Source organism: Dioscorea cayenensis, chromosome 16, assembly GCF_009730915.1.
Source record: "Dioscorea cayenensis subsp. rotundata cultivar TDr96_F1 chromosome 16, TDr96_F1_v2_PseudoChromosome.rev07_lg8_w22 25.fasta, whole genome shotgun sequence".
NCBI classification, from domain to species: domain Eukaryota; kingdom Viridiplantae; phylum Streptophyta; class Magnoliopsida; order Dioscoreales; family Dioscoreaceae; genus Dioscorea; species Dioscorea cayenensis.
Window position 1 is genome coordinate 23,682,030 of NC_052486.1, and position 25,686 is coordinate 23,707,715.

General features: G+C 39.2%; 2 protein-coding genes across 2 annotated transcripts; both read left to right on the forward strand.

Moving 5' to 3' along the window:
* Positions 1 to 12,091: 12,091 nt before the first annotated feature.
* LOC120279583 (cell division cycle 20.2, cofactor of APC complex-like) lies at positions 12,092 to 16,439 on the forward strand. The gene is made up of 7 exons (XM_039286511.1): positions 12,092 to 12,736; positions 13,342 to 13,620; positions 14,427 to 14,696; positions 15,040 to 15,633; positions 15,744 to 15,987; positions 16,074 to 16,133; positions 16,211 to 16,439. Exons 1-5 carry the CDS (start codon positions 12,587 to 12,589, stop codon positions 15,888 to 15,890), a joined length of 1,440 nt encoding a protein of 479 aa, XP_039142445.1. The 5' UTR covers positions 12,092 to 12,586; the 3' UTR covers positions 15,891 to 15,987; positions 16,074 to 16,133; positions 16,211 to 16,439.
* A 334-nt stretch (positions 16,440 to 16,773) lies between these two features.
* Positions 16,774 to 24,458, forward strand: LOC120279609 (SNF1-related protein kinase catalytic subunit alpha KIN10-like). Its single transcript, XM_039286535.1, has 11 exons — positions 16,774 to 16,848; positions 17,665 to 17,859; positions 18,196 to 18,380; positions 18,796 to 18,978; positions 19,164 to 19,295; positions 19,408 to 19,593; positions 22,889 to 22,978; positions 23,060 to 23,143; positions 23,261 to 23,401; positions 23,494 to 23,736; positions 24,100 to 24,458. Exons 2-11 carry the CDS (start codon positions 17,670 to 17,672, stop codon positions 24,211 to 24,213), a joined length of 1,548 nt encoding a protein of 515 aa, XP_039142469.1. The 5' UTR covers positions 16,774 to 16,848; positions 17,665 to 17,669; the 3' UTR covers positions 24,214 to 24,458.
* Positions 24,459 to 25,686: the final 1,228 nt, after the last annotated feature.

Below are 25,686 nucleotides of genomic sequence, written 5' to 3' on the forward strand. Positions count from 1 at the left end.
CACGGAACCAATCTATATATAAACTAGGTAGTCAGAACTGGACCGGACCTTCAAACCGGAGGAGGCCAAAGTTCAAGGGTCAAGAGGTACAACTGGGGTTGAACCGGATAGAACCGGATTTAATAAATAAAAATATAAAATAAAATACATTAAATATTATATTAATTTTTAAATCAAATACACATCTTATATTAATTTTCAAATCAAATACACAACCTATAAAAACAAACAAGTATTGATTCCATATTCAAAACACAATATTTAACAACATTTAGTTAAACTAAACTAATATGAAACACTAAATAATATTAATCTCAAGGCTTTATTAATAATCAATAAGTTGATAAGAATCATTAATTAATAATCATTAAATCATAAGATAATTATTAATTAGATTATCATTAATTCATAATACTATAGATAATTAGATATAAATATAAGATATTCATATTACCAATATCATATTAGGCTGGTTTATTTAAGTTTTTTTAATTTTTTTAATTAAGTTTTAAAACCGGGAGAACCGGCCTAGTTCTCCCGGTTCATGGCCGGTTTTCCATTACCCGGTTTTCTGAGCTGAACCGGACCGGCCTAGTGCCCGGGTCCGGTCCAACCCGGTTGGACCGGTCGATCCGGTCCGGTTCTGACTACCTTGTATATAAATATATAAATAAATAATATATATATATATATATATATGTGTGTGATTTTTAAATTTTTTATTAAAAAAATTGTTTAATATATATTGATCATGACAAAACAAATAATAATAATAATAATAATAATAATAATAATAATAATAATAATAATTTGTTAATGTTGTTTTAGTGGTTTTTATTAATAAGTTATCCGCTTCGCTCTTATGGATCTTTTGTTTAATTTGTTATTTCTGTTTTGTTATTGTTTTAAATTTTGTACGAATTTATTTGTCTTTAATATATTATGATTTGTTTTTTTAATTAAAAATATATGGATAAATTAGATAGAAATAATTTACTACTTCCTCTTCTAAATATGGTTAAAAATATATATTTAAACAAGCTGAAATTATTATTTTATTTTCTTCAAGTTTTGTGTTTGATAAATTAGGACAAAGCCAATTAGGTAATGGAATTTCATGGATTATGGAAAGAGGGTAGTTTTTAGTATTGATTGCACTAAATTAATAAGTTTAATAAATAATTTTAATAAAAAAAATAAGCTAATTTGTTAAATGCTACATTTGGTGGTTTTATTTACAATGAGTGTAAGTTAATTGCATGAGAAAGAAAAGGCATTCTTATATATCGTTCACATCTGGAATACATTACATCGAATCATTAAAAAAAATAAATGAATATGGATGAATTATTGCCACCGTGGCAATAGTCTAGCGGTAAAATATTTAATAATAATAAAAATAATAAATTGTCTATATAACATATGAGCACATTCAAATATTCAATTTAGGGGTACATTTCACCATTAAATTTTTAATGGTTACAATAGAAAGAAGACCATTTAAAATACATAGTTGGATAATAAAGGATTAACTTCGGGGCTATGCCATTATTTATTAATTTTCACCATATACATATATTAAATAAATCACAATCAATTTTATTTTAATTTACATAAATTAAATTAATTGTACATTTTTCCACCATATTTTTCACAATGAAGTGACACGTTATATCATCAAAACAGTGATACGTAGGTGATGACATGGTGATCCACATCAATGTAACTTTGTCTGGATTTGGACTGGATTAGTAAGACGCAAATTGACTCTTCTGCGGACAGGACTTGGGTTTGGACTCCTCATATTCAAAAAACTAGCATCCTAACTGTTGTATACTGTATATGACCATCTTCATCGGAATGACAATGACACTTTTGCTTGCAATAGTTGGGATCAAATATGGAAACTCAATGTCCTTTCTAGAACCAAGGTCTTCATTTGGAAGCTTGCCCACAGAAAACTTACCATGGGGGTCCTCTGCTGTCTCAACTTTGGCCCTTTCACATTATGCCCTTTTTGTGGTTTGTTTGAAGAAACAATGGAGCATCTCATTTGGAATTGCCTCAAAGCCCGCCACTATTGAAATTTCATTCTTACCTTGTTTCAAATGAATTCAAATAATATCTCCTTTCTCTCTATAGGCAGGTGGTTTGTTTTCACTGGAGCCACTCGATCTGAGGCAACCAAAGCCAAGGCTATGACTGCTATTGTAGCTTGGCTAATTCGGAAGGAAAGAAGCAATTGCATTTTAAAAAATTCTAAACCCCGTCTAGACTTTATTATTCTGAAAGCTCTCCTCATTTATGATGATATCCTCAGAGCTTTAGGCAAAATTAACAGGATTGTTTCTCACTCAGCCCATTGATCGCTGTTGTTGTTCATGTCCTTTAGATCTGCAAGGACCAAGACTGGTACGCGGATAAAATCTACTGTGATTGTCCTGAAGTTGCTCACTTAATCGCAAATCACCATCCCAGTTTGATGAGGAGATTCAACTCTGAAATCCAAAACCGTTTGTTGCTGAATCACTTTCCAGACACTTCAATTTCCACCGTTCCTAAAGAAAATAACATCATAGCCGATGAACTTGCTACTTTTAAGAGAATTAATCCGCAGCTCTCCTTGTTTTTCCAAGGAATGGATCGTCCTTCTTGGCTAAAAGATCTCTGTCAGACTGTCACTAGAGAAACCTCTCTTTCTAATCTTCTTAGTTTCCTTTTGTGTTCTTTCTATTTTCTTTTTTTTAGCTTGTAGCTCTTATTCTAAAAAAAAATATAACTCCGTCACTGATACTGACTTGATTAAAAGTAAATAAAAAAAAAACATAAAAGAACCAATTAAAATTTTTATTAATTGAGTGATTAAAATAAGAATTCCGAAATAAACGAAATTTTATTTAAATATAAATACTTTCAATTAGGGAAAAATTACATGCTCACCCTCGTAATTTTCAAAACTTCCCAAAAACCCCTCCTACTTTTTGCACACCCGGACTGACCCTTCCGTTAGTGTTTAACTTCCCTTTTACCCCTCACCGCTCACTTCAAATGGGTCCATGTTGTGAAATCCCATTTTTTTGGCCCTCGAAAATGGTGGGAAAGGAAAGCGCCAAATCACATCATGTTCAACCTTTTGAAGGGCTTTCTGCTTGGTTTAACGTTTAAATATTTTACTAACATGTTTAATAATTATCATATCCGTGTAATACTTCCCATCTCCTTTTAACGTTGTCTTTTACATGTATAACTATTCATATTAACGCGTAAATTCTCAAAAGTCTCGCAGAAACGGTGATCTTTTTCGCTTGATCCGAATTCTGGCAGTGGCACGTGGCGGTGTGGCAAGGGTTATGGTATCCCGTGCATAAGAATTAATGACGGCATTAAAATTTATGCACGCAGTAACATAATTTTCCGAACACCCGCTCGCTCTCATCAAGAATGTCGACCATCGCATGCTTAACTTTTTCCTCGGATACGAAGAGTCACCGCTTGTGGAATTCACACCATAAATAACCGTAAAGAACCCTCCCGATGGACAACCACTCCTCGTCGCCCCTCATCATCCTCCTCCTCCTCCTCCTCCTCCTCTTCCCTACGGACAACCACTCTATCCGAAAGGATGTTTCGTGAACCTTCTTCCTTATCTTGAGAATCGTTTAGCCGCAATCACGCAACAGTTAAACTATCTTTTTCGCTTAAGTCGAAATGCTCTCATAATCGCCTCGAATGCAGAGGATTCTTCAAAGTGGACGACGGGCAAGCAATTAGCTGAGCATTTCGACTTGGGTAAGAAAAAGAAATTTTTTTCACGTATTTCGTGATCATGCGAGGATTCTCAGAGGAGGGAGATCGTGAAACATCCTTTAAGACGGGGTTGATATTTATCACTGAGACTTTCGTTACCATTTAAGAACATTACGTCAGTGTACAACTATTACGCTCGTGTTTAACCATCGAGATCTTCGCTTTAAGTCCCGACCACGACACACGCCCAATAGTCGCTTTTTCATGAATGTGTGTTGTTTAACCTTTTTAATGTCGTACGTGCAGGTTCAAGTTGATGCGCATGTTATGCAACCGCTGTGAAAGCATTCGAATGTACGGACACTTGTTTCAGTATATGAGGGTCGAGTCGTGAGTGTCTAAAGTCCGAGCGGACGTTGTAAATGTTAGTAAATGTTGTAAATCTTTTATAAATAAAACGAAACAAGCTTATTTCGACCGTGAACTTCCCGAAATTTAAACATAGACCTAGTAAAAACAAACAATGTGGGAAACAAAAGAACGCTCATTGTAAACAATAGAAAATACGTAAATATGTTTTAAACAATGACAACGGTGTTTAAGAAAAAGTTACTCTTTAAACAATGACAACGGTGTAAACAATAGAAAAAGTTAAACATTACTCAAGTTACTCTTTAAACAACGACAACGGTGTTTAAGAAAAATACGTAAAGATGTTTAAACAAATGACCCAGTGAGGTACCCATCTTCAACGCGATGTCGGTGAAAAGCATTCAATTTAAACAATAACATATTATTTAAAATGATATAGACTTTAGTTAAACAATTAACCGCTTTTTTTAAACACTATATGTATCTGCTTAAACATAAAAAGCTCGACGCTTTACACGTAGACTCATGTTGAGTCGAGAACTTTCATTCGAACGATGACAATATGTCTTCCTCGCGACAAGTGACATATATTTCCCTTTTTGCCCTTGGGATGGAGGGAAAAATACCGCCCAATCACATCACGCCTAGTCTAACCTCTATGCATACAACCTGCACTTTTTTTGTTTGCCTTTCTCGACTCTGCTTGTTCTTTTTACATCTTCTACTTCTTCTTCTTCGCCTTCTTTTTTTGTTCTTCATTTCATTTGGTTTTGTACGATTTGGTTTTCGTCGATATATTATGGAGAGTTTTTGTGGTATTGCTAGATTCAACGGGAGGGAAAGAGTGCTAATGTTCACTAGCCTCGCACTTTTGGGAGTTGGTGTTAGCGAGATATGTGAGCGATGGGGTCTCAAGTTTCTCTTGTCAGGGTTAAGTTCATCACACCGTATGGATATAAAACGGTTTGCCCTAATCGAAAACGATGTTGACTTCCAAACTGGATGTGTCACGTCCCATTCCATCTTCAAATGTGTCAGAGTTGATCTTGTCGTCGAGACGTAAAAATGTGCCATCGTCGAATCCTAATGAAAAACGAGGTTTACTCGTCAGAAGTTCCTTTTCTTTTTAATTATTCCAGTTGTCCGGGGTCATTATTGTTTAAATACGTCCAGTCACTGGGTTAACATATTATACTAGTCCTTTACGTTATTAGTTAATTGCTTAAGTATTTAATTTAACGCTTTAACTATTGTCATTATCGCTTAAAACATTATACTCTCCGCTTAACATATTGATCTTTTCATTCGATCAAGTGTCAGCGGGAATTCGTATTCTCGCGAGTGCTCCCATTCATCCCCATGCGCACCCTCAAGCTGCTGGGATGTCTTCTATCCTCGCCGATCATTCGAAGTGTTGTCGCTGGATATTGACAACGCTTTTGACTGGTGTCGAACATTTCGTGGATGTACTTTCGAAATCATGCAATCAAAAGGAATTTTTGACTTCAAATTCATAAAGAACGAAAAACATCGGAGCGATCGTGGAATGCTAGCCGATGGTTGTCTGGGCAGCCTTCACGCATCAAAAAGAGTATAACAAAACTACTTTCGAATCAAGACAATCAACCCGCCACACACTTGAGGTGGTGGCATAGGTTCAGGCGCCACATCCGAAAAACGCCCAAAAATGGGTTAGCCAGATCGAGTGATTCTGTAGCTCGCGACCGCCCCTCAGACAAGGCCATCGACATTCGTAGCGACATGTTGCTGGGAACATGGTGTCCACATACCATAGCAAGGTGCTTGGTCGGGAAAAGAGCACGCCCGGTGGTCCTCGACTGCAAGCGACATCTCCAGCCATGATCGCTTGCTTTGGTATGCTGGATAAGGCGGTCGAGACAACCTTTGCAGTCACTGCGATCGCGGAGAGAGATCTGTGATCGCTTTTAAACGTGCATTCTTTCTTTCGTCAGGGCATGTGGGATTCAAGAGGGCTTGCGTGTCATCGCTGCTTTCTTGATGGTACCCACCTCCTTGGAAAAATATCTGGGTACACCACCGGCGCCATGTGGAAAGATGGTAACAATGGTTTTTCCACGTCGCTTTCTCAGATAGTCGACAACCCAGGACCGACGCCAATTGACTTGGTTCATATCTACGTTAGCGACGCCTTATACGAGGGTGGAGATTATCATGAGATAATTACCTTCGTGTCTGGATAGGTCCAAGGGCCTCGGGAGTGCACTGCAGAGTCTTCCCTTCTTCGCCACACGCTGCATCGCCTTCGACATTTGGAGGCCAATTTCCTACGAAAGCCAAACGTCGACTCTGGGAAGGCATCGAGTGAGGAGCGCCGGTCTCATATGCTTCCGCATTGCGCGGGCATCCACCGCTAAAGATTTCGACGATACCGTGAACGAACCGCAGCCATATCACCCAAGCTCATCAACGTCGATTAATAACCCGATATGGCACATCGGTCGAATTATCCGCTCGGAGGTGATCATCGAGGGTGAGATGTATCTCGAACATCGCTGAGTCGCTCAATGCTTGATCAAGGAAGCTCGCCATTTACCGCGATCTAAAATGGTCGACTCCATAAGGTCTCGCGAATGTTGGTTTACACTTTCAACATTTAGTATTACCCTTTAAACATTCTCAATCTTTTGTTTCATTACACTTGTCTCGACTTTTAAATATTAATCATTTCGCTTTAAATAATTACAATAATGTTTAAACATGTTAACGAATTATTTAACCATCACCCGCCTTTGTTTAACATTATTTCGCCGTTCAAGTTGATGCGCATGTTATGTAATCCCATGCGAGCAAGCGTAATCAAAACGGGAGAGCTACTTACGCCTGCATATACATCTCGGGTTAGAGATCATCGTCGAGGACAACCAAGTCTTCGTGTCGGTCGTCAGTGTCGATGATCGTTACTGGGCTGATCGACCAACGCAAAGAATCTCGCTGGATCTCGCCACTCGTAACTTGTTCATGTCGGCTAGGTGGCAAGTTTATGGTATCCTCGCAAACATGCTTTGCGAAGAATAATGCAGCATGCACACCAACGTACATCGATTTATTAGCGGTACTTCACCGTCGATAATTACAAACCCAGGGCATAAGGAAGCTATATTCCCATACCCGACGATGACTAGCCTTCGGGACGGAAATCGTGAGCTTTCGCTTATGCGATCACCGCGATTAGAAGGCAGCACAGTGGCTCTAGATCGAAAGAGGATCGAGTCGCAGCGTTGATGTCCGCGAAGTTACATTGCAGCCTACCGCCAAGGATCCGGCCACAATCGACGATCTTTAGCAAAATGAAACTGCCGCCGACTCAGGGCATTGTTAATAAACCGACGATGACAGTGGAAACATAGTGTATTGATGGGAACCTTTCTACATTTAAACTCTTACTCTTTACAACGAATCGAATGTATTTACACGAGACATTGTTATTTTAAACGGACATATAGTAATTTTGAAATATTTCAACCGATGTTTAAACAATGAGTGCATTTATTTAAACAGACAATGTTATTTTTAAACGGCACACTCAGATTTTGAAATATTTAAAACCGATGTTTAAACGATATATAGTATATTTAAACAATGAAAGTGAAATGTACACAATTACAACGTAAATTAAACAAATCGAAATAAAACCGAATGGAATTTAACCCTCGCTTTACAATTCAAAAACAAACAAAAAATTTACATTAAGATATATAAGTCATGTTCTTCGAACACGAAAAACAATGAATTGAATTTGTCCAGCATTTACATTTAAAAAATCGACAACTGACATACAGACATGTTATTCAAAAAACAAAATTTAACCCGCCAGCGACGTACCCCCTTTGTCACGGACGCCCACGCCTCCTCCTTAAGTATGCGGGTAACATACCGTAATCCGAGGTAAGGAACGCCCGTCTCGCAGTAGTCGTGAATCTCTCACCCCCACGCACTCGCTCGATAAACCGCGACGACGAGACGCGCAATCGACGCCTCTGTTTTTGGCGTGGGTTTCGTGGTCGCGCACGAGCGGGTACTTTTTCGTCAGCCGACTCGCGAACTCCATATCGACACAAAGGTCGAATAGATTCCACTGCCGAGATATGCAAGTCGAGATTAGAATACCGATTTAAATACCAAATGATATTAATCTGACATAATTAAAGAACTTACCATGTCCAACGCTGTCCCTTATCGCACTCTGATACGAAGAATAACGCCTCGGATTCTTGTTTATCATCAGTCCGTGACTGATTTATATGGAAGTGGCCATTCATGATTATCTGGAGGATGACAATCAACTTTCACGCAGTCACGAGACAAGATCCCCTGGCCATAGCCATAATCGTGTCATGAGCGCCGTCTCGCTTTGACATAAACAACAAGTAAGCTGGGTCTCGTGATTGAGGCGCGCTTCGTAAGGATATGGCTTTCGCTCAGCCGACTTTTGTATGATGCATACGAAAGCCGCCCATCACATCATCAGCCGACCATCTCCTTCCCCTCAAGGCAATAGGTATAACTGTCATGCAGAGCCGACAATACTATTCTTCCACACGACAAAGGTCGAGGTTAAACGACAATGTATATAATAAGACCATATTGTAAGTATTTAAATGATATTATATATAATTAAACGATAAGTAGAAAACTTAAATGATAACATAAAGGTATTAAACACTATTAGGAAATAGTTAAACACTATAAGAAACCCTTTAAACAATAACATAAAAACGTTACACTTCACTCCGTCCCATGAGAGCACTGAGGAAGATCCTCATCAACTCCCCGTCAGATTTGTTAAGACAACTCATGCCAACCCATTTCTTCTTCTTCGAATAAAAGCTTTCCGAGCCGCTTGGTCCACTTTTTGATCGGGCCTCGATCATCTCTCCTCGCTGCTCTGGCCTGGGGTCTTCATCAAGATCTTCCTTCGACGCTGGGGACGATGGCGACAAAGATCAACCCGCACACATCCTTACATGGTTGTTCTTGTCATGGGATTGTGTCCCGGCTTGGTCATGCAGATCGCTGGTCCACGGTTTACCACGACCACTAGAACGGATTCGACGATCTTCTCAACTCGCGGGCCATGACAACAAGATCATCGGGAGACACACCCTTAACTTGTTCTCGACCTTCGTGGATCGCTGTTCCATCTGACGCCGCATCTCTAGCAAATGTGCTCCACCGGGTCGACGATTTTCACTCGAGAAGAGAGTCAACGACCTTCTCAACTGCAGAACGGCCACATCATCTCACGATGTCCCCTCCAATCGTCACGGCCATGTCATCAACGACGATGCACTCAAGAATAAAGATCACCAGCATGGTGTCATGCTATTGCTTTCATCGTCACCGCCATGGAGATGAGGCAAGATTGTTCTCCTCTTTTTCGCAAGTCTCTTCGAATGGGTCGCCTTTTGAAACGACCTTCCCGATGACGTCGCCGCTCGCCAAATCCCGACGCCTGCTCGTCTCCGGGCTTCAGCTTTTTCGAGGGATGGCGCAATGGCCAGTAACGCCCTTCCAGCTTCCACACGAGCGGCATGTCGAGGAAACTCTGGCCATCAATATCTCGCACGCTCAGATAAGAGTTGCGTGGACATCTTCGCCCAATGTCACCGTGCGGGCCGCCACGGCTCTGGGAGGGCCGCCATGGTCGGGGACCGCTGCTGCCGTGGTAAGGGGGTTGCGAACCGCCGGGTAGGGGAGGGCTTCTCCGCTGGCCGAGGAACGCGCGTGCGCATGGGTCGGAAGTAGGAGAACGGGCCCTGCCACAAGCACGATAGAGGTCGCCTCTCTCATCCCCGCCTTCGAGCAAGTGGTTCCGGAGCAATGACATCCATCCGGGCTTCTGGCCCCTAACAAATATTTCTTTCTTCAAAGATTCACGAATCCAACTTTCGTGAAACTAACATATCGTAAACCAAACAATTTCAAATTTTAATCGTAGTGTTTATATATTTAAAACGTTATAGAATATAATTAAACGGAGAACAAAAATATTTAAACCTGTATTTAATAATAGTTAAACGTAGAATACTAAAGTTAAACGCTAAATAAAAATGTTTAAACATTAAAGACTTATGTTAAACATCATGTCATGATTTATTACCTCTTTTCCATCGAGCGACGACAAGTCTCGCTTCTACCGCCGCTCGCTTCCTGAAGTACTTTCACCGTGAGCACAACATCCTTGGGATCTCGCCAAACGGACTTTCTTCCCCATTCCGCCACCAGAAACCGACGTTAAGCGCGACCGAGCAACCCTTTAACGCACTCCTGGTCTGGTCTCTTCCCTACAAGATCTATCTCGCACTCGGGCGGCCGCCAGGAATATCCTCCATAAGCCACTCAGCGCCGCCTCGCACCACGCTGCAGACGCCCCCACTGGCCGGTAGATCATCGACGTAATCAACGATCCAGCTCGAACCGAGCATGATGTATTTGGGAAGAGGATCGTCCCCCACGAGGTACACCATCGAGTTTCGACAAAAATTATCTTCTTCTCCCTCCGTCGAACAAGTCTGCACCGGAGTGCCTCGACGGAGTCTCCGCTGTCCTCGTAGGTCTTGATAGATACCGCCTTCGAACGCCGACCGGTTTTCTTCTTCCGAAAGACCATCGCTGGGCCGCCATCGCAACGCAGTACTCAAGAACGAGGGCCACATCTCGAGGTCTCCAAACTCAAAGCAGCTTTTCCCCGATCCCCGAATTTATCGCGCGACCATCGCATCTTTGCAAAAAGAGAATCAAGAAGGGCCCTCTTGGTATACGGCTTCCACCAAATCAACGCCGCAAACGGTGTCCTTCGAATAATCTCCCCATGTCGAGGGGTCATGTTAACTTTCAATTCACCTAAGGTCTCCACAACCTGCCAAATAGCAACGCCCATTAACTAGGGTCGACCGCCATAATCACAAGCCTCGCAATAATAACAACACATTCAACACGCAAGATCGACAAAAGTTTAAGCTGAAATATAAGGTTTTAAACTAGAACTCTCGCTTATTAAACGTAGATATAAAAATGTTAAACAGAGACCCATTTTGTTAAACAGAGACGAGAATACTTTAAACAGAGACAACAAATGTTAAACTCAGAATATCTCATTTCTTAAACGTCAACCCTCATTTGTAGAAATCGCAACCATATCAAACGAAACGGAAATGTGACATTATAAATATTACATAAATCATAACAATCGAAAAAACTATTTCGATAGTGTATACAAACGAAAACGCAAAACAAAACAAAACCCTAGCCGAGAAATCTCCCTCGCAGACTAACAAAAACCCCCAAATGAGAAATCCCTCGCAGACTTCAATATCTTCCAACAAAAACAGGAGCACAAAAACAAAAAACCGAAAAAAATCTTTCTTTTAGAATGTAATCAGCTAACATAAAACCATACTCAATACCTTAGATCAGAACTCGATGAAAATGCCAACTAGTCACATGGGGGACTTCTCCTTCGAGATACCGGTGGAAAGGGAAAAAGTCGATGAAATGCTAATTACTGAGGCTTCACGGTAGAGACAACTTCGAGATGTACTGAAACTGAAAAGTCAAGACGCGAGTCGAGAAAAGCAATTAAACTAGCCCAATAAATTGCCTCCTGAGTTACCCTACTGAAAACCGCCCACTTCCTCTCAAATCGACGAGATGGTCAGCTACCACGACTCCCCATGCAAGGGCATTTTCATCCAAAAAAATCAAACTTACTCCGCTCACATCCGTTATAGGGGTTTCGGGGTTTGAAAAACATGACTTTTAAAAAGCGAGGGGTTTTGTGATCGCAAAACTAACGGGGTGTTTTTGGCAATTTTACAAACTTAAAGGGTTTTTTTGGCAATTTCCACTTTCAATTATTTACAATAATATTTTAAATTAATTTACACTAGACTATAAGCAAAGGGTATGTCTGTCATTTCGGTGGATTCAGTTAGCAACACTGGGTTCGGACACCGTGCCGGTGATCCGCACGCTTCTCGGAGTCCTTTCAACGGCTATATTTCCGACCGGGAAAATATAGCCGTTATCCTTTTCAAACCTTTGAAAAAATTATCAATAAAAGCCCAAACCCTAGCCCCCAGCTCGAACGTTATATAAATCCCATCACTCATCCATTCCATTCATTCTTCGCTCGATCAAACGCTCTCTGGATCTCTCTCTCGCTCACTCTCTTCTCTGCCAGCCAACGCGCGAAGGGGGAGAAACCGTGCTCGCTCTCTCGGCAACGATCTCGATCAATCTACGATTATTTCTCTTTATACTAATCATCTGATTTTGTTTATTTCTTGCGATTTTTTTTGTTTAGATTTTGCTAATTTTTCGTTTTTTGCAGGGTTTTGGTTAGATTTTTTTTTTTGTTCGTATAATTTATTTTAAAATTTTATTTTTTTCGGCTTTTGGAGTTCTTGTTTTCTTTTCTGACCAAATGGATGCAGGATTTTTCTCGTCATCGGAGAAGGTAAGGTCTAGGTCGCGCCGGCCGCTTCAAGAAGTCGCCGCTCCGAAGCCATACATGCCCTCCATGCGCAGCACCACTTGCTTCACGCGCAGTTCGTCTTCTCGTCAAAATCAGAATGTGAGCAATTTTCTCTTTTTTATCGATCCCTTTTGTAAATGTTGAGAGTTTGGGTTCTTTCTTTTGTATAGTGTCCATGAATTTTAGGGTTTGTGATCTTTTGCTTTTGGTTCGCGCTCTAGGTTCGTAGCATGTGATAATGGAATTTTCACACCTGATTTGACATTTTCCCACCTGGTTCTCGATTCAATTCTTGATCTTAGTTTTTGGAGTTTTAGTGGTGATCTTTGGAAATTAATGTTCAAATGCCATTTTCTCATGTTATGTTCAAGCATCACATTTCCCTGCTTTTCTTGATTCAACGCCCTGATACTCAGTAATCATCCCTGTCTTTTGAGTTCTAACAGGCATCTATTGAGAGTATATTTTATGAATTTATCTACAGCAGTAGTGATGATTTGGGTTTATGCTTGTGACATGATTGTTTATGCGCTGATGCAAATGTGTTGGTCTATCCACAATATTGATTTTATGGGATTGAACATTATCCAAGTCTTCTTGTTTTAGTTTACGGTCCATTCATCTCATCTCAATGCAAAGCTTGTGCTTTTCTTGGTAAATCTCTATTCCAATTGTGATACTAACAGGATTCTGTTGGTGTTCAGTGTGATAGGTTCATTCCAGACAGATCAGCAATGGATTTTGATCTGGCGCATTCTCTCCTCACTGAATCAAGGAAGGAGAAGGAGAACACAGCTGTGGCTTCTCCTTCAAAAGAGGCATACCGGAAGCACCTTGCAGAGGCCCTGATGCAGAACAGGACCAGAATCCTAGCATTCAAGAGCAAGCCACCAGCGCAGGTTGAAAGTGTATTCCAAGAAGTTTGCTCTGATAACACTTCTCATCAGGCCAAGACAGCCAAGCACCGGAGATATATTCCACAAGTGAGTATTCCTTTTAAATCTCAGGGCTTTGCTATTTTCTTTCCTGTGGCTGTTGAAAGTGTATTCCAAGAAGGTTGCTCTTTCCTTTACAATCTCAAGTGTTTCTTTTGGGAGGTTTTTGTTGGATTTGCTGTCTTGTCTAGAATCTATCATTATGTTCCTGTGAAAAATAGTGACAGTAAGTAGGGATCTTATTGGTTGTGCCTAGTCTTCAAGCCCTATTAGTTTTAAGTCAGTGCTGATGTCCTTGTATGTTATCATATCAGGAGCTTAGTTCTAGTGGAGGGCTGGCGACCAATAGTTACCCAGAAGGGTGCCCTTGTTGGTTTGCAAGGTCTTCATTCAAAAGATTTATCCTTAGAATTGCTTGATTGAGTATTTTAGGAAACATGTGAAGTTGAATAACCTAGTTTATGACCTGAGATTGGAGCAAAGCGATGGAATCATAGTTATGATAATGCATTTATGGATTTGGACTGACTTGGATTTTTTTTTAAGTTCAATGGATTTTTAGTGGATCGTCTAGTTGTTTTTGGACTTGGCTGTGATGTATTTGACTTCAAACATCTACTACTCTTGCTCACTTTGTAATTTTAGGATCACAGATGCAAATATTACTTGGAATTACTTGGAATCACTTTGTAAGCCATATTTGCCCAACTAGTTATAGAAGAATATGCTTACACTGCTGTAGGTTGTTGATGTCAATTCCATTTTATTTTTTTTAATACTCAGCTTATGTTGTTTGACTGCCCCTTTTTCGCCATTTTCTGTGCTCACATACTCGTTGTTCATTGATACCCTAGTCTGCTGAGAGGACATTAGATGCACCGGAGCTAGTGGATGACTACTATTTGAATCTGTTAGATTGGGGAAGCGGCAATGTGTTGTCAATCGCCCTGGGGAACACAGTATACTTGTGGAATGCAACCGATGGTTCGACCTCTGAACTTACAACAGTAGAAGAAGACTATGGCCCTGTGACCAGTGTTAGTTGGGCTCCTGATGGTCGGCATATTGCGATTGGGTTGAACTCCTCTGATGTGCAGCTCTGGGACTCAAGCTCCAATCGCCTGGTTAGTCATTATTTTGGTTTTCTTATCTTTTCAAATCATGCATGCCTTGTGAGGATATATGATTTTGCATCTCTTCTAGTTCATTGCATTGCCTACCTCTTGTTCATTTCAATGCTTCAAATATTTTGTTACATCTATATCTTGCCCATTTAAGCACATCTTTAGATGATATGAATTTAAATAATCTCTTCTGGTACTGAATTGATTTGATTGTGGCCGTTGAAATGGTTTTCAAGTAGCCTACCATGCCAAACTTTTGTTCATTTCAATACTTAAGGGTTATGCTCCAACCAATGAAATCTGATTTCAGTGTCTTTTCCTTGTTTATGAAAAACTTGTGCAGTTAAGAACTTTGAGGGGTGTTCATCAATCTCGTGTCGGATCTCTAGCTTGGAACAACAATCTTCTAACCACAGGTGGAATGGACGGCATGATTGTCAACAATGATGTGAGAGTAAGGTCTCACATTGTTCAGACCTATCGAGGACACCAGCAAGAAGTCTGCGGACTGAAGTGGTCAGGCACGGGCCAGCAACTGGCTAGTGGAGGCAATGACAACCTTCTTCACATATGGGACCTTTCAATGGCATCCTCATCAAACTCAGCTCCAAACCAAAACCAATGGCTTCATAGGTTTGACGACCACATGGCAGCTGTGAAGGCCGTTGCTTGGTGCCCCTTCCAGAGCAACTTGCTTGCATCTGGTGGCGGAGGGAGTGATCGATGCATCAAGTTCTGGAACACCCACACAGGTGCTTGCCTGAATTCAGTGGACACTGGCTCTCAAGTATGCTCCTTACTCTGGAACAAGAACGAGAGGGAGTTGCTGAGCTCTCATGGATTCACACAGAACCAACTGACTCTATGGAAGTATCCTTCAATGGTTAAAATTGCAGAGCTAACTGGCCACACTTCTCGCGTTCTTTTCATGGCTCAGGTATACATGAGTTTCCCCCATTTGATAAGGTTAAAAAAGAAACAAAAGGGACTCTTGTTTGTTTGGTTTTCTAATGCTCTTCTTTTCTGTTTATCTATCTTGTTGTTTAGAGCCCGGATGGTTGCACTGTTGCATCTGCAGCTGGGGATGAAACACTCAGATTCTGGAATGTATTTGGGTCTCCTGAAGCAACCAAACCAGCAGCTGCCAAGACAGCACATACTGGTCCTTTCTCCAGTTTCAACCACATTAGGTGATGAGTTCAAACAGTTGTTAATAAGAAGAGTTATATGTTCCTCTTCAATGCATGTGAAGGAAATTGATGACAAAATCCTCATCAACAATGTTGTTAAGGTATATATTACTTGCATGTTCTTTTTGATAAGGTTTCACCTCTTCTTGCTTTTGTTTAGTGGTGAATACTTTTATTTATTTTGCAGCTGTTCTATTTTTTGACGGCCCAATTTTATTGTGATTGGATCAAATCTTTTCTTTTCTAGGTAATTATTTCTTTGACGTTTTGAATATTATTGAGGTTACTCAATTCTAATTCAAATTGTTCTTTCTTTGGTTACAGAGTGGGCCCACTGAGAATGAATTCCCTGATTAGTAGCTTAATCAGCCTTGCTTTTTTGGAAATTTCTCTCAATCAGCGGATAACTTATTTGGAGATTGGAGAGTCAAATGCTGTATTTTGTAAAGCTGCCTTATATTATTATTAAGGAATAATTATATTGGCCCGTGGTTTTTTTTACCCTTTGATTTTAAAGGGTTTTTCCACGTAAAAAATATGCTGCCTTATTCTTTGCTGTGTGTATTATGAAAGGAAAATATCCATTGAAAATTCAATACATTAAAAGAATTGTGCAATTCTGAAAATTAAAAGGAAATTATAAAAATAGAAACACAATCCTTCCATATTTTTTTTTTGGATAAAATTGTTTTTCATCTCTAATTAAAAAAAAAAAAACAATCCTTTGAAAAATTAATACCTTATTTGTTATATAAATATTTTTCTTGATAGAATTGTAGCTTTTCTGAATTAAATAGAAATTTTATTCTAACCTTATTTGTTATATATTATTATATATATATATATATTATTTTTTTAAAAAAAATTAGGAAATTAAAAACCTCTATAAAATTTTGGACTTGGTCTGTTTCATTCTGTCTTTCTCGTGTGTCTCTGAATTCAACGGCTCCGCCGTCGTCGAGGTATATCTTCTTGCATCCCTAGTTTTTGCTTTCCAGATCTCGTTGAAACCCTAGATATTGAGGATGGAAATCCGTTTGTGTTTGTTTCTTCATTAGAATCGATTGACCTGTCTGAAGATTGGAATCCTAGAAAAAAATTGGGAAAGTAGGGTGAATTTTCAAGTATTTGTGTTTTTCTTTTCTTTTATCTTTTGAGCTGCATGATTTGGAATTGAGTTTGTTCTTGTGACGATCTAGCATCCACTAGGGGTTACTTTTTCCAAAATCATTAGCTGATGATTGTTATTGCTTTGAAAGTGAGCTAGATTTTGATGTTTGGTGTAGAAGTTTTGAATTATATTTGAGATTTAAAGTCATGGAAGCTGCTATCTAGGCTTTGGCACTTCTGGGCTTTGTTTGTTCTTCACTATTGAATCATTGATGGTTTATTTTGATTGTTTTGTTTGATGAGCTTCTTTTTTGGTTGTCACAATCAAATATGTTTCTCTGGCTACTGTATCCTTGTTTTTTTTTCCTTTGCAATAATTATAAGGTGAACTTGCATCAAGCAACACTTACGAGAGGACGTGTCTTGCATCATATTGCACTTTCTTCTTCCTGGTGGTTTATGGTTTGATGAATTGAATTGAGCTTTCCATTCACACAAGCGGCGATCATCCAAGCAGAGAATGGAGAAGGAAAATATACTGAGTTCTTCACATAAACAATTAGTGATCACATGTTTTGACCTTTCAGTTTTTTTTTGCTGGGAATCTCCTGCCCTTGCTGTCTCCTACAATATATTGAAGTGGGTTTTACATTTATTTTATTTAACAGTGCAAATGGAGGGTCCTGGCAATAGAGGAGGCACGACTGCAGATGCCTTCTTGACAAATTATAAGCTTGGAAAAACTTTGGGCATTGGTTCTTTTGGCAAAGTGAAAATTGCAGAGCATACTTTGACAGGACACAAAGTTGCTGTCAAGATACTTAATCGCCGGAAAATAAAGAACATGGAAATGGAAGAAAAAGGTACTAATTTTACAGTAGGTGGAGGTATTTAATGATGCTAGAAAAGTGTTATATCAGAGAACATTTTCTTTTGCCTTATATGTAGACATCTATTATGTTGTTTGAATATTGAAGTTTCATCACCAGATGATTATCGTGTAATTTTACTTCTGTACTAACTAGTCTTGGAATTGAATTACTGCTATTTGCCTCAACTCTACAAGTGCTTGTTTTCATCAACATTGATATAATTCTTCATCAATGTAGGTTGAGTTTTGTCATATGTTACTACCATGCTTTTGCTTTTTACTAATTACCTTTTTAAATTTGCAATATATAATGTTTTTGATAATGCAGTGCGACGAGAGATAAAAATTTTAAGGCTGTTCATGCATCCACATATTATACGACTCTATGAGGTTGTAGAGACAAATATGGATATTTATGTTGTCATGGAGTATGTTAAATCGGGGGAGCTATTTGATTATATCGTGGAGAAAGGTAGGTTACAGGAGGATGAGGCACGTCATTTCTTTCAGCAGGTACTCTTTTTTTGGGGAGGTGTATTTTTGCCATAAAATCTTTATTCCCATATTTTTTTCCCTAGTGTTGCCTAAAGCCTTATATGCATGTGTGTGTGTGTGTGTCAATGTACCAAGGAACATAGTTTAGAATGAAGTCATATATACCAGGCTTGTGTGTGTTTGTGTGTGCGTGTGTATCCAGGAATGCAGTGTAGAATAAAGTCATATACCAAACTTTTGAGTGTGTGTGAGTGAACCACCATCAAGCTTGTGCTTGTGTTTTCTTAGATTTGGTTTTGTGCCTGCCAAATGTTTTTGTGGTAGAAGTATGAACCACAGTCAAACAGTCAGCAAAAATGTGGAAATTATTTTATTTTTTCCTTTTTTTTAATTCATGGTGATGTTATATTGAACGATGTTAAGTATTATGCAGATTATATCTGGCGTGGAATATTGTCATCGGAACATGGTAGTCCATCGGGACCTAAAGCCAGAGAACCTTTTACTAGATACAAAAGACAATGTTAAAATTGCTGATTTTGGTCTGAGCAATGTAATGCGAGATGGCCATTTTTTGAAGACTAGCTGTGGGAGCCCAAACTATGCAGCGCCTGAGGTATGAAGTTGGCTTCATCGCATTCATAAATCTTTAAAATTGCTGGCAATCTAGATACATTATCTGGGGTTGAATAATAGCTTCTCAGCCTGAACCTTGTGTAATGGAATAGTTCATGGATTGTAAATTGTGGTGAAGAGAATTTTTATATCTTCATGGTGTTGTGGTAATATTTCCTTTTGCAGGTGATATCTGGTAGGCTATATGCTGGGCCTGAGGTTGATGTTTGGAGTTGTGGGGTTATCCTATATGCCCTGCTCTGTGGCACACTGCCCTTCGATGATGAGAATATTCCCAATCTGTTCAAGAAAATAAAGGCCTGTGAACCATAAACAACTTTTTTTTTAATCATAATCAAGTGCTGATCTAGAAGCAATTCTTTCGAATTTATTTGCAACCGCTCACATGGATTTAACTTTTGTTTTCTAGAGCGGTATCTATACTCTCCCAAGTCACCTATCTACTGGAGCAAGGGACTTGATTCCCAGGTTGCTAGTAGTTGATCCTATGAAGCGGATGACCATCCCTGAAATTCGTCTGCATCCTTGGTTCCAAGCTCACCTTCCTCGCTATCTCGCTGTGCCTCCACCAGATACACTGCAGCAAGCTAAAAAGGTATGTTCCTCCCTGGTCTTTATCTTTATATTGTTTTTCCAAACAAGCATTTGCCATGGCCCTTACAGCATGGTAAGCCTGAGTTTATAATTTCAAGTGGAATGTTTAACCAAGTTAGCATTCTCCTGCATTATTTTAGTGATAGCTAAAATAATGCAGAGATCTTATAACTTATAATAAGAAGAAGAGATCTTTCTTGATCAATCCCCTTGCCCCTCATTCTTCGAGAATCAGAAAGATTCTTTTCGAGTTTGAATTTGTTCATTTGGAATCTGGGCTCTTCTATCTTCTACTTAATCTACTTAATTTATTTATATTTACTTATATTTTTTGTTTTATTCTTTATTTCATTTCGATTTTCTTTCCCTCTATTTTTATTCCCTTCCATCATTCCTTAAGTTCCATAGGTTTGTTAATCCTGTAGAATCTGACCCATTGATTTTTCGTTCAAAAGTACTATGTGAAACCTTCGAATCGCGAACCTATTAATGAAGCAAATTCAATGAAACAACAACTGGTACCATAGAGAAGTGGCCATAAACTGGATAGTCTTGACCAATTCGAAAGATCATTCGATGTAGTTGAGATAACTGAATTGGGGGTCGTTTGGTCAAGTAACGTAAACTCAATCAAATTCATAACTGTCTCAATGTAATCTTTTTTTTCTTTTTTATTTTGATTGTCTGAATATTCAGCTAAGACCATTCCAATGCTCCTTTTCGCCATGCATAAACTAAACCAACAATTGGGATAAGCACGAAAATGAAAGCTTGCTATATTCAGACAATCAAAATAAGGGATGAAATGAAATGGTATAGTTTATAGTTCATTTGTTGGTATATTCAGACAATCAAAATAAGGGATGAAATGAAATGGTATAGTTTATAGTTCATTTGTTGGTAGCTTGGAGGATTACAAACATACCCTTTGAGCGAAATGTGGCAAAAGGAAGGAAAATCCATAGACCGACCCCATCGTCTCCACCCGTAGGAACTACGAGATCACCCCAAGGACGCCTTGGGCATCCAGGGGTCACGGACCGACCATAGACCCTGTTCAATAAGTGGAACGCATTAACTGTCCGCTCTCCAGTTGGGTAGTAAGGGTCGGAGAAGGGCAATCACTCGTTCTTAAGACCAGCATTCTTAAGACCAAAAAGTCGGGCGGAAAAAGGGGGAGAGCTCTCTGTTCCTGTTCTCCCGTAGCTGGATTCTCCAGAACCACAAGAATCCTTAGAATGGGATTCCAACTCAGCACCTTTTGGGAAGAGTTGCTCTTTGGAGAGCACAGTACAATGAAAGTTGTAAGCTGTGTTCGGGGGGGAGTCATTGTCTATCGTTGGCCTCTATGGTAGAATTAGTCGGGGAGGCCTGAGAGGCGGTGGTTTACCCTGTGGCGGATGTCAGCGGTTCGAGTCCGCTTATCTCCAGCCCGTGAACTTAGCTGATACTATGATAGCACCCAATTTTTCCGATTCGGTAGTTCGATCTATGATTTCTCATTCATGGACGTTGATAAGATCCTTCCATTTAGCAGCACCTTAGGATGGCATAGCCTTAACGTTAATGGCGAGGTTCAAACGAGGAAAGGCTTACGGTGGATACCTAGGCACCCAGAGACGAGGAAGGGCGTAGCAAGCGATGAAATGCTTCGGGGAGTTGAAAATAAGCATAGATCCGGAGATTCCCGAATAGGTCAACCTTTCGAACTGCTGCCGAATCCATGGGCAGGCAAGAGACAACCTGGCGAACTGAAACATCTTAGTAGCCAGAGGAAAAGAAAGCAAAAGCGATTCCCGTAGTAGCGGCGAGCGAAATGGGAACAGCCTAAACCGTGAAAACGGGGTTGTGGGAGAGCAATACAAGCGTCTTGCTGCTAGGCGAAGCGGTGGAGTGCTGCACACTAAATGGCGAGAGTCCAGTAGCCGAAAGCATTACTAGCTTACGCTCTGACCCGAGTAGCATGAGGCACGTGGAATCCCGTGTGAATCAGCAAGGACCACCTTGCAAGGCTAAATACTCCTGGGTGACCGATAGCGAAGTAGTACCGTGAGGGAAAGGTGAAAAGAACCCCCATCGGGGAGTGAAATAGAACATGAAACCGTGAGCTCCCAAGCAGTGGGAGGAGAATCAGAAAGATGTTTCAGTTCATTTGGAATCTGGGCTCTTCTATCTTCTACTTAATCTACTTAATTTATTTATATTTACTTATATTTTTTGTTTTATTCTTTATTTCATTTCGATTTTCTTTCCCTCTATTTTTATTCCCTTCCATCATTCCTTAAGTTCCATAGGTTTGTTAATCCTGTAGAATCTGACCCATTGATTTTTTGATCAAAAGTACTATGTGAAACCTTCGAATCGCGAACCTATTAATGAAGCAAATTCAATGAAACAACAACTGGTACCATAGAGAAGTGGCCATAAACTGGATAGTCTTGACCAATTCGAAAGATCATTCGATGTAGTTGAGATAACTGAATTGGGGGTCGTTTGGTCAAGTAACGTAAACTCAATCAAATTCATAACTGTCTCAATGTAATCTTTTTTTTCTTTTTTATTTTGATTGTCTGAATATTCAGCTAAGACCATTCCAATGCTCCTTTTCGCCATGCATAAACTAAACCAACAATTGGGATAAGCACGAAAATGAAAGCTTGCTATATTTAGATGGTTTTACACAAATTAAAAATAAAATAAAATAAAATTTTACATGCACAATAAGGATTGAATGGCTTTATATCATTGCTTCCCAACTATTATTGATTCTCAGACACCAAGAAATTTTAACATTTCTAACTTTCTTTTTGTTGCCCAAATTTTTTGTTTGCTAACCAGAATTTTCAAGATTGTGTCATGCATGTATTAAAGTAACTAATAGTTCCATGTTGGTTAATCTGGTAAATATGAATTTGAATATATAAAGCTTAGATCTTAAGCTTTTGGGTTGAATTGAGTCTAGATGATATGCTTGGTTTGTTTTGGGTTGAATCATGTCCAATTAATATATTTGGTTTGCATCTACCAGATGTTCTTTAGTGTTTTTTTTTCATATCCTTTGCGTTCAGATGCTTATTCATGATTTTATGGGATTGTAAGTTATGATGTTTAGTGATAATTATTCCATTGATATTTAATGTAGCACTTTGTCAGAATGTTTGAGATTAGATTTATAATATGGGATCATAATATTATATCTGTTTATTGAGGCAATACTTGTCTTGATATTGATTCTTAGCCATGAGTTATGTGACTTTCACCCAAGAATGGAAATTGATGTGCTGTTCTTTTTCTAGATTGATGAGGACATTCTTCAGGAGGTAGTTAAATTGGGGTTTGACAAGAATCGTTTGATTGAATCTCTCCGTAACAGAAAACAGGATGAGGTACCTCATGAAACTGAATCTTCTATTGAATGAGCTTTTTTTAATTTTGTAAGTATCATGCATCTCTTAATTCTTAAACAGGCAACTGTTACATACTACCTTTTGTTTGACAATCGTTTCCGCGCCAACAGTGGCTATCTTGGATCAGATTTCCAGGAAACTATGGTATGGTTTGATGAGGTCTTCTGGTTAATAGTTTGTTTTTGTCTTCATTTGATTTGATGATTTATTTGGTCTTGCATGTTATATATATGAAACAACTGTAAACTCGTGCTACTCTAGGAATGTGGGTTCTCTCGTTCTTATCCGTTAGAAAATGCAAATCTAGCAATGACACACCGTATAGCAAGTTATATTGATCCTCCAACTACTGGTGTTAGGCCTCATATCCCTGCTGAAAGAAAATGGGCTCTCGGGCTTCAGGTCTGTAGGTTTAACCCAGTATTTTCTTCAACCTTTTGTCCTTCCGTTATGCTCCTCTCATGTAAAGAACAATAACCACCATGAATTTGCAGTCTCGAGCCCATCCTCGTGAAATTATGACTGAGGTACTCAAGGCTCTGCAAGAATTGAATGTGCGCTGGAAAAAGATTGGGCATTACAACATGAAATGCCGATGGTTTCCTGGCTTTCTTGATTCAGAAAGCATGGATAATAAACATCTGCATGCTACTGGTGGCTTTGACGATGAACCTTCAATTGTAGAGAGTGATAATGTGGCTGCAAACTCTCCCAATGTAGTCAAGTTTGAACTTCAGGTGTGGATTCTCCTTTTCCTTCTCTTTCGCACATTCTCATCTTCATGTTAATCTTATAGGGCATTTTTAATCATCATATCAAAGTTGGCAATCCCCTAAAGTTCCTTGTTTTATTTCATAATCATTCTTGATTCATCGGGTAAACTATTCCCTAGATAAAATTGTTGAAATTTTGAGGACATGAGACTTAGAAGATGCAGAGGCTATAGAAGTACCACCTAATGTTCTGCAAATTTCTATTGCAAATGTTGCATTTAAACTGATTTTGTATAACCATGACCACTCTTTCGGTGATATGTTTTTACGTGAAATTGATGCATCAAAGCTCTCTCTGCTGATCCATCCTCACGACATTCTTTGCAGCTTTATAAGACGAAGGAAGAGAAGTATCTTCTTGATCTACAGAGAGTGTATGGGCCGCAGCTTCTCTTCCTCGACTTGTGCGCGCTGTTCTTGGCACAACTTAGGGTGCTCTAGTAATAATGTCAGATTGCTAGTTACTGACTCCTTAGAATGTAAATATTAAGTAGGAGGAAGCAAGCACCATTTTCTCAATGTTTTTTTTTTTCAAAGTGTCCTTGTTAGGAATTTCTTAAAACTAATCTTAGTTCTTGTTTGAAAAAACTTGGAACCTTTGTATTGTGCTTTTACTTTGAAGTTCCATCTAAAACATGTATGGAAAGCATCAACGACCAAGTGGTCTATTGGTAGTCGGGTCTCCATTAGAATCCTTCATAAGTGGTGAGAGTTCGAATCTTAGGTGAGGGCATATTTTTGGGAGTGTGAGTAGTGGGTGTGTGCCGGTGATCCCACGCTCATGTGTGCGCGGGTTCCACCCTCACTTGCTCCGTTGAGGCTTGTACACGCCTCTGGCTTTCTCAGCGGTCTACCGTTCATTTTGGCAACAAAAAAAAAATGTATGGAAAGCTAAGCAACAACTGAAAAACAACACTTAAATTACTCTGAGATGAAGAAGTCGCAAATCATGAAAAATCTCTTTTTTTTTTTGTTTGAATGTGTGCATCATGTATTTCTCTATGAAAGTAGTGCATATTTACATCTGTATACTTATTTGTATACCTCTTGTAACACTGACAACCTCTATAATTAGCACAATTCTACAATCTAAGGGGGGAAAATCCATTTTACATGGTTATGCAAAATTGTAATTGGTACATTAGCAACTTGCATGGATGTGCAGAAATCTTCTGCTCTAGTTCACCCCCCTAAAAAAAACAAGAAAAGCCATCAAAGAAATCTCTTCGATGTCTTCTCTTTCGGATCACTCCTATTAACACTTCTGCCACCATAACCTCGGCGGCCTCTGGAATGAACAAACAGCAGCACCATTTGCATGATTCTGCTCTCCAGATTGATTACTTCCAATGGGAACCACAATAACTCTTGAATTGGATTATAAGATTGCGAAGTTTGTTTCTGCATTGAGCTTTCATGATCCAACCCTGCAAACCTCATATCCTCCCAATTCCATGCATCTTCTGGATTTAAATCCCAACCATTCGCTATTTGCTTCGTTCTTATATTCTGCATTGAATCTGTCAACAAAATTATTAAACAACCAAGTATGTATAACTTAAGCGAAAATACAGAATGAAATCAGATCATCATCAGCAAAGTTAACATTCAGTTTGTTTTGCTTCCTGTTGTGTATAAACCATTGATGGTTACGTTGTGTGAGTACTTCGAATTCAACGTCTCTCAACTCTTTTGTATCTCCTCCATGAAATTTCCACCACTGCAACATATTGACTTCTGGATTTCTACCGTCTCTTTTCACAGTTGCAGTTGAAAATCTCCCCTTCTTTTCAGTAAAAAAGACATGAATTGCACCACAAACAGTATCAGCTATTTCCACCTTTGGATGCATCTGCAAAAATATAGCATAGTACAATAATAAATAATACCTAATGCTGCCTCCCTCAAAGCTAA

What these genes read in the sequence shown, in the direction of transcription:
- LOC120279583 (XM_039286511.1), top strand. Translation starts at nt 12,587, where the DNA reads ATGGATGCAGGATTTTTCTCGTCATCGGAGAAGGTAAGGTCTAGGTCG. An exon ending in ACCGGAGATATATTCCACAA is followed by an intron (nt 13,621 to 14,426) that starts GTGAGTATTCCT and finishes TTGATACCCTAG; the next exon opens with TCTGCTGAGAGGACATTAGA. An exon ending in ACTCAAGCTCCAATCGCCTG is followed by an intron (nt 14,697 to 15,039) that starts GTTAGTCATTAT and finishes AAACTTGTGCAG; the next exon opens with TTAAGAACTTTGAGGGGTGT.
- LOC120279609 (XM_039286535.1), top strand. Translation starts at nt 17,670, where the DNA reads ATGGAGGGTCCTGGCAATAGAGGAGGCACGACTGCAGATGCCTTCTTG. An exon ending in CACGTCATTTCTTTCAGCAG is followed by an intron (nt 18,381 to 18,795) that starts GTACTCTTTTTT and finishes AGTATTATGCAG; the next exon opens with ATTATATCTGGCGTGGAATA. An exon ending in CAAACTATGCAGCGCCTGAG is followed by an intron (nt 18,979 to 19,163) that starts GTATGAAGTTGG and finishes TTCCTTTTGCAG; the next exon opens with GTGATATCTGGTAGGCTATA.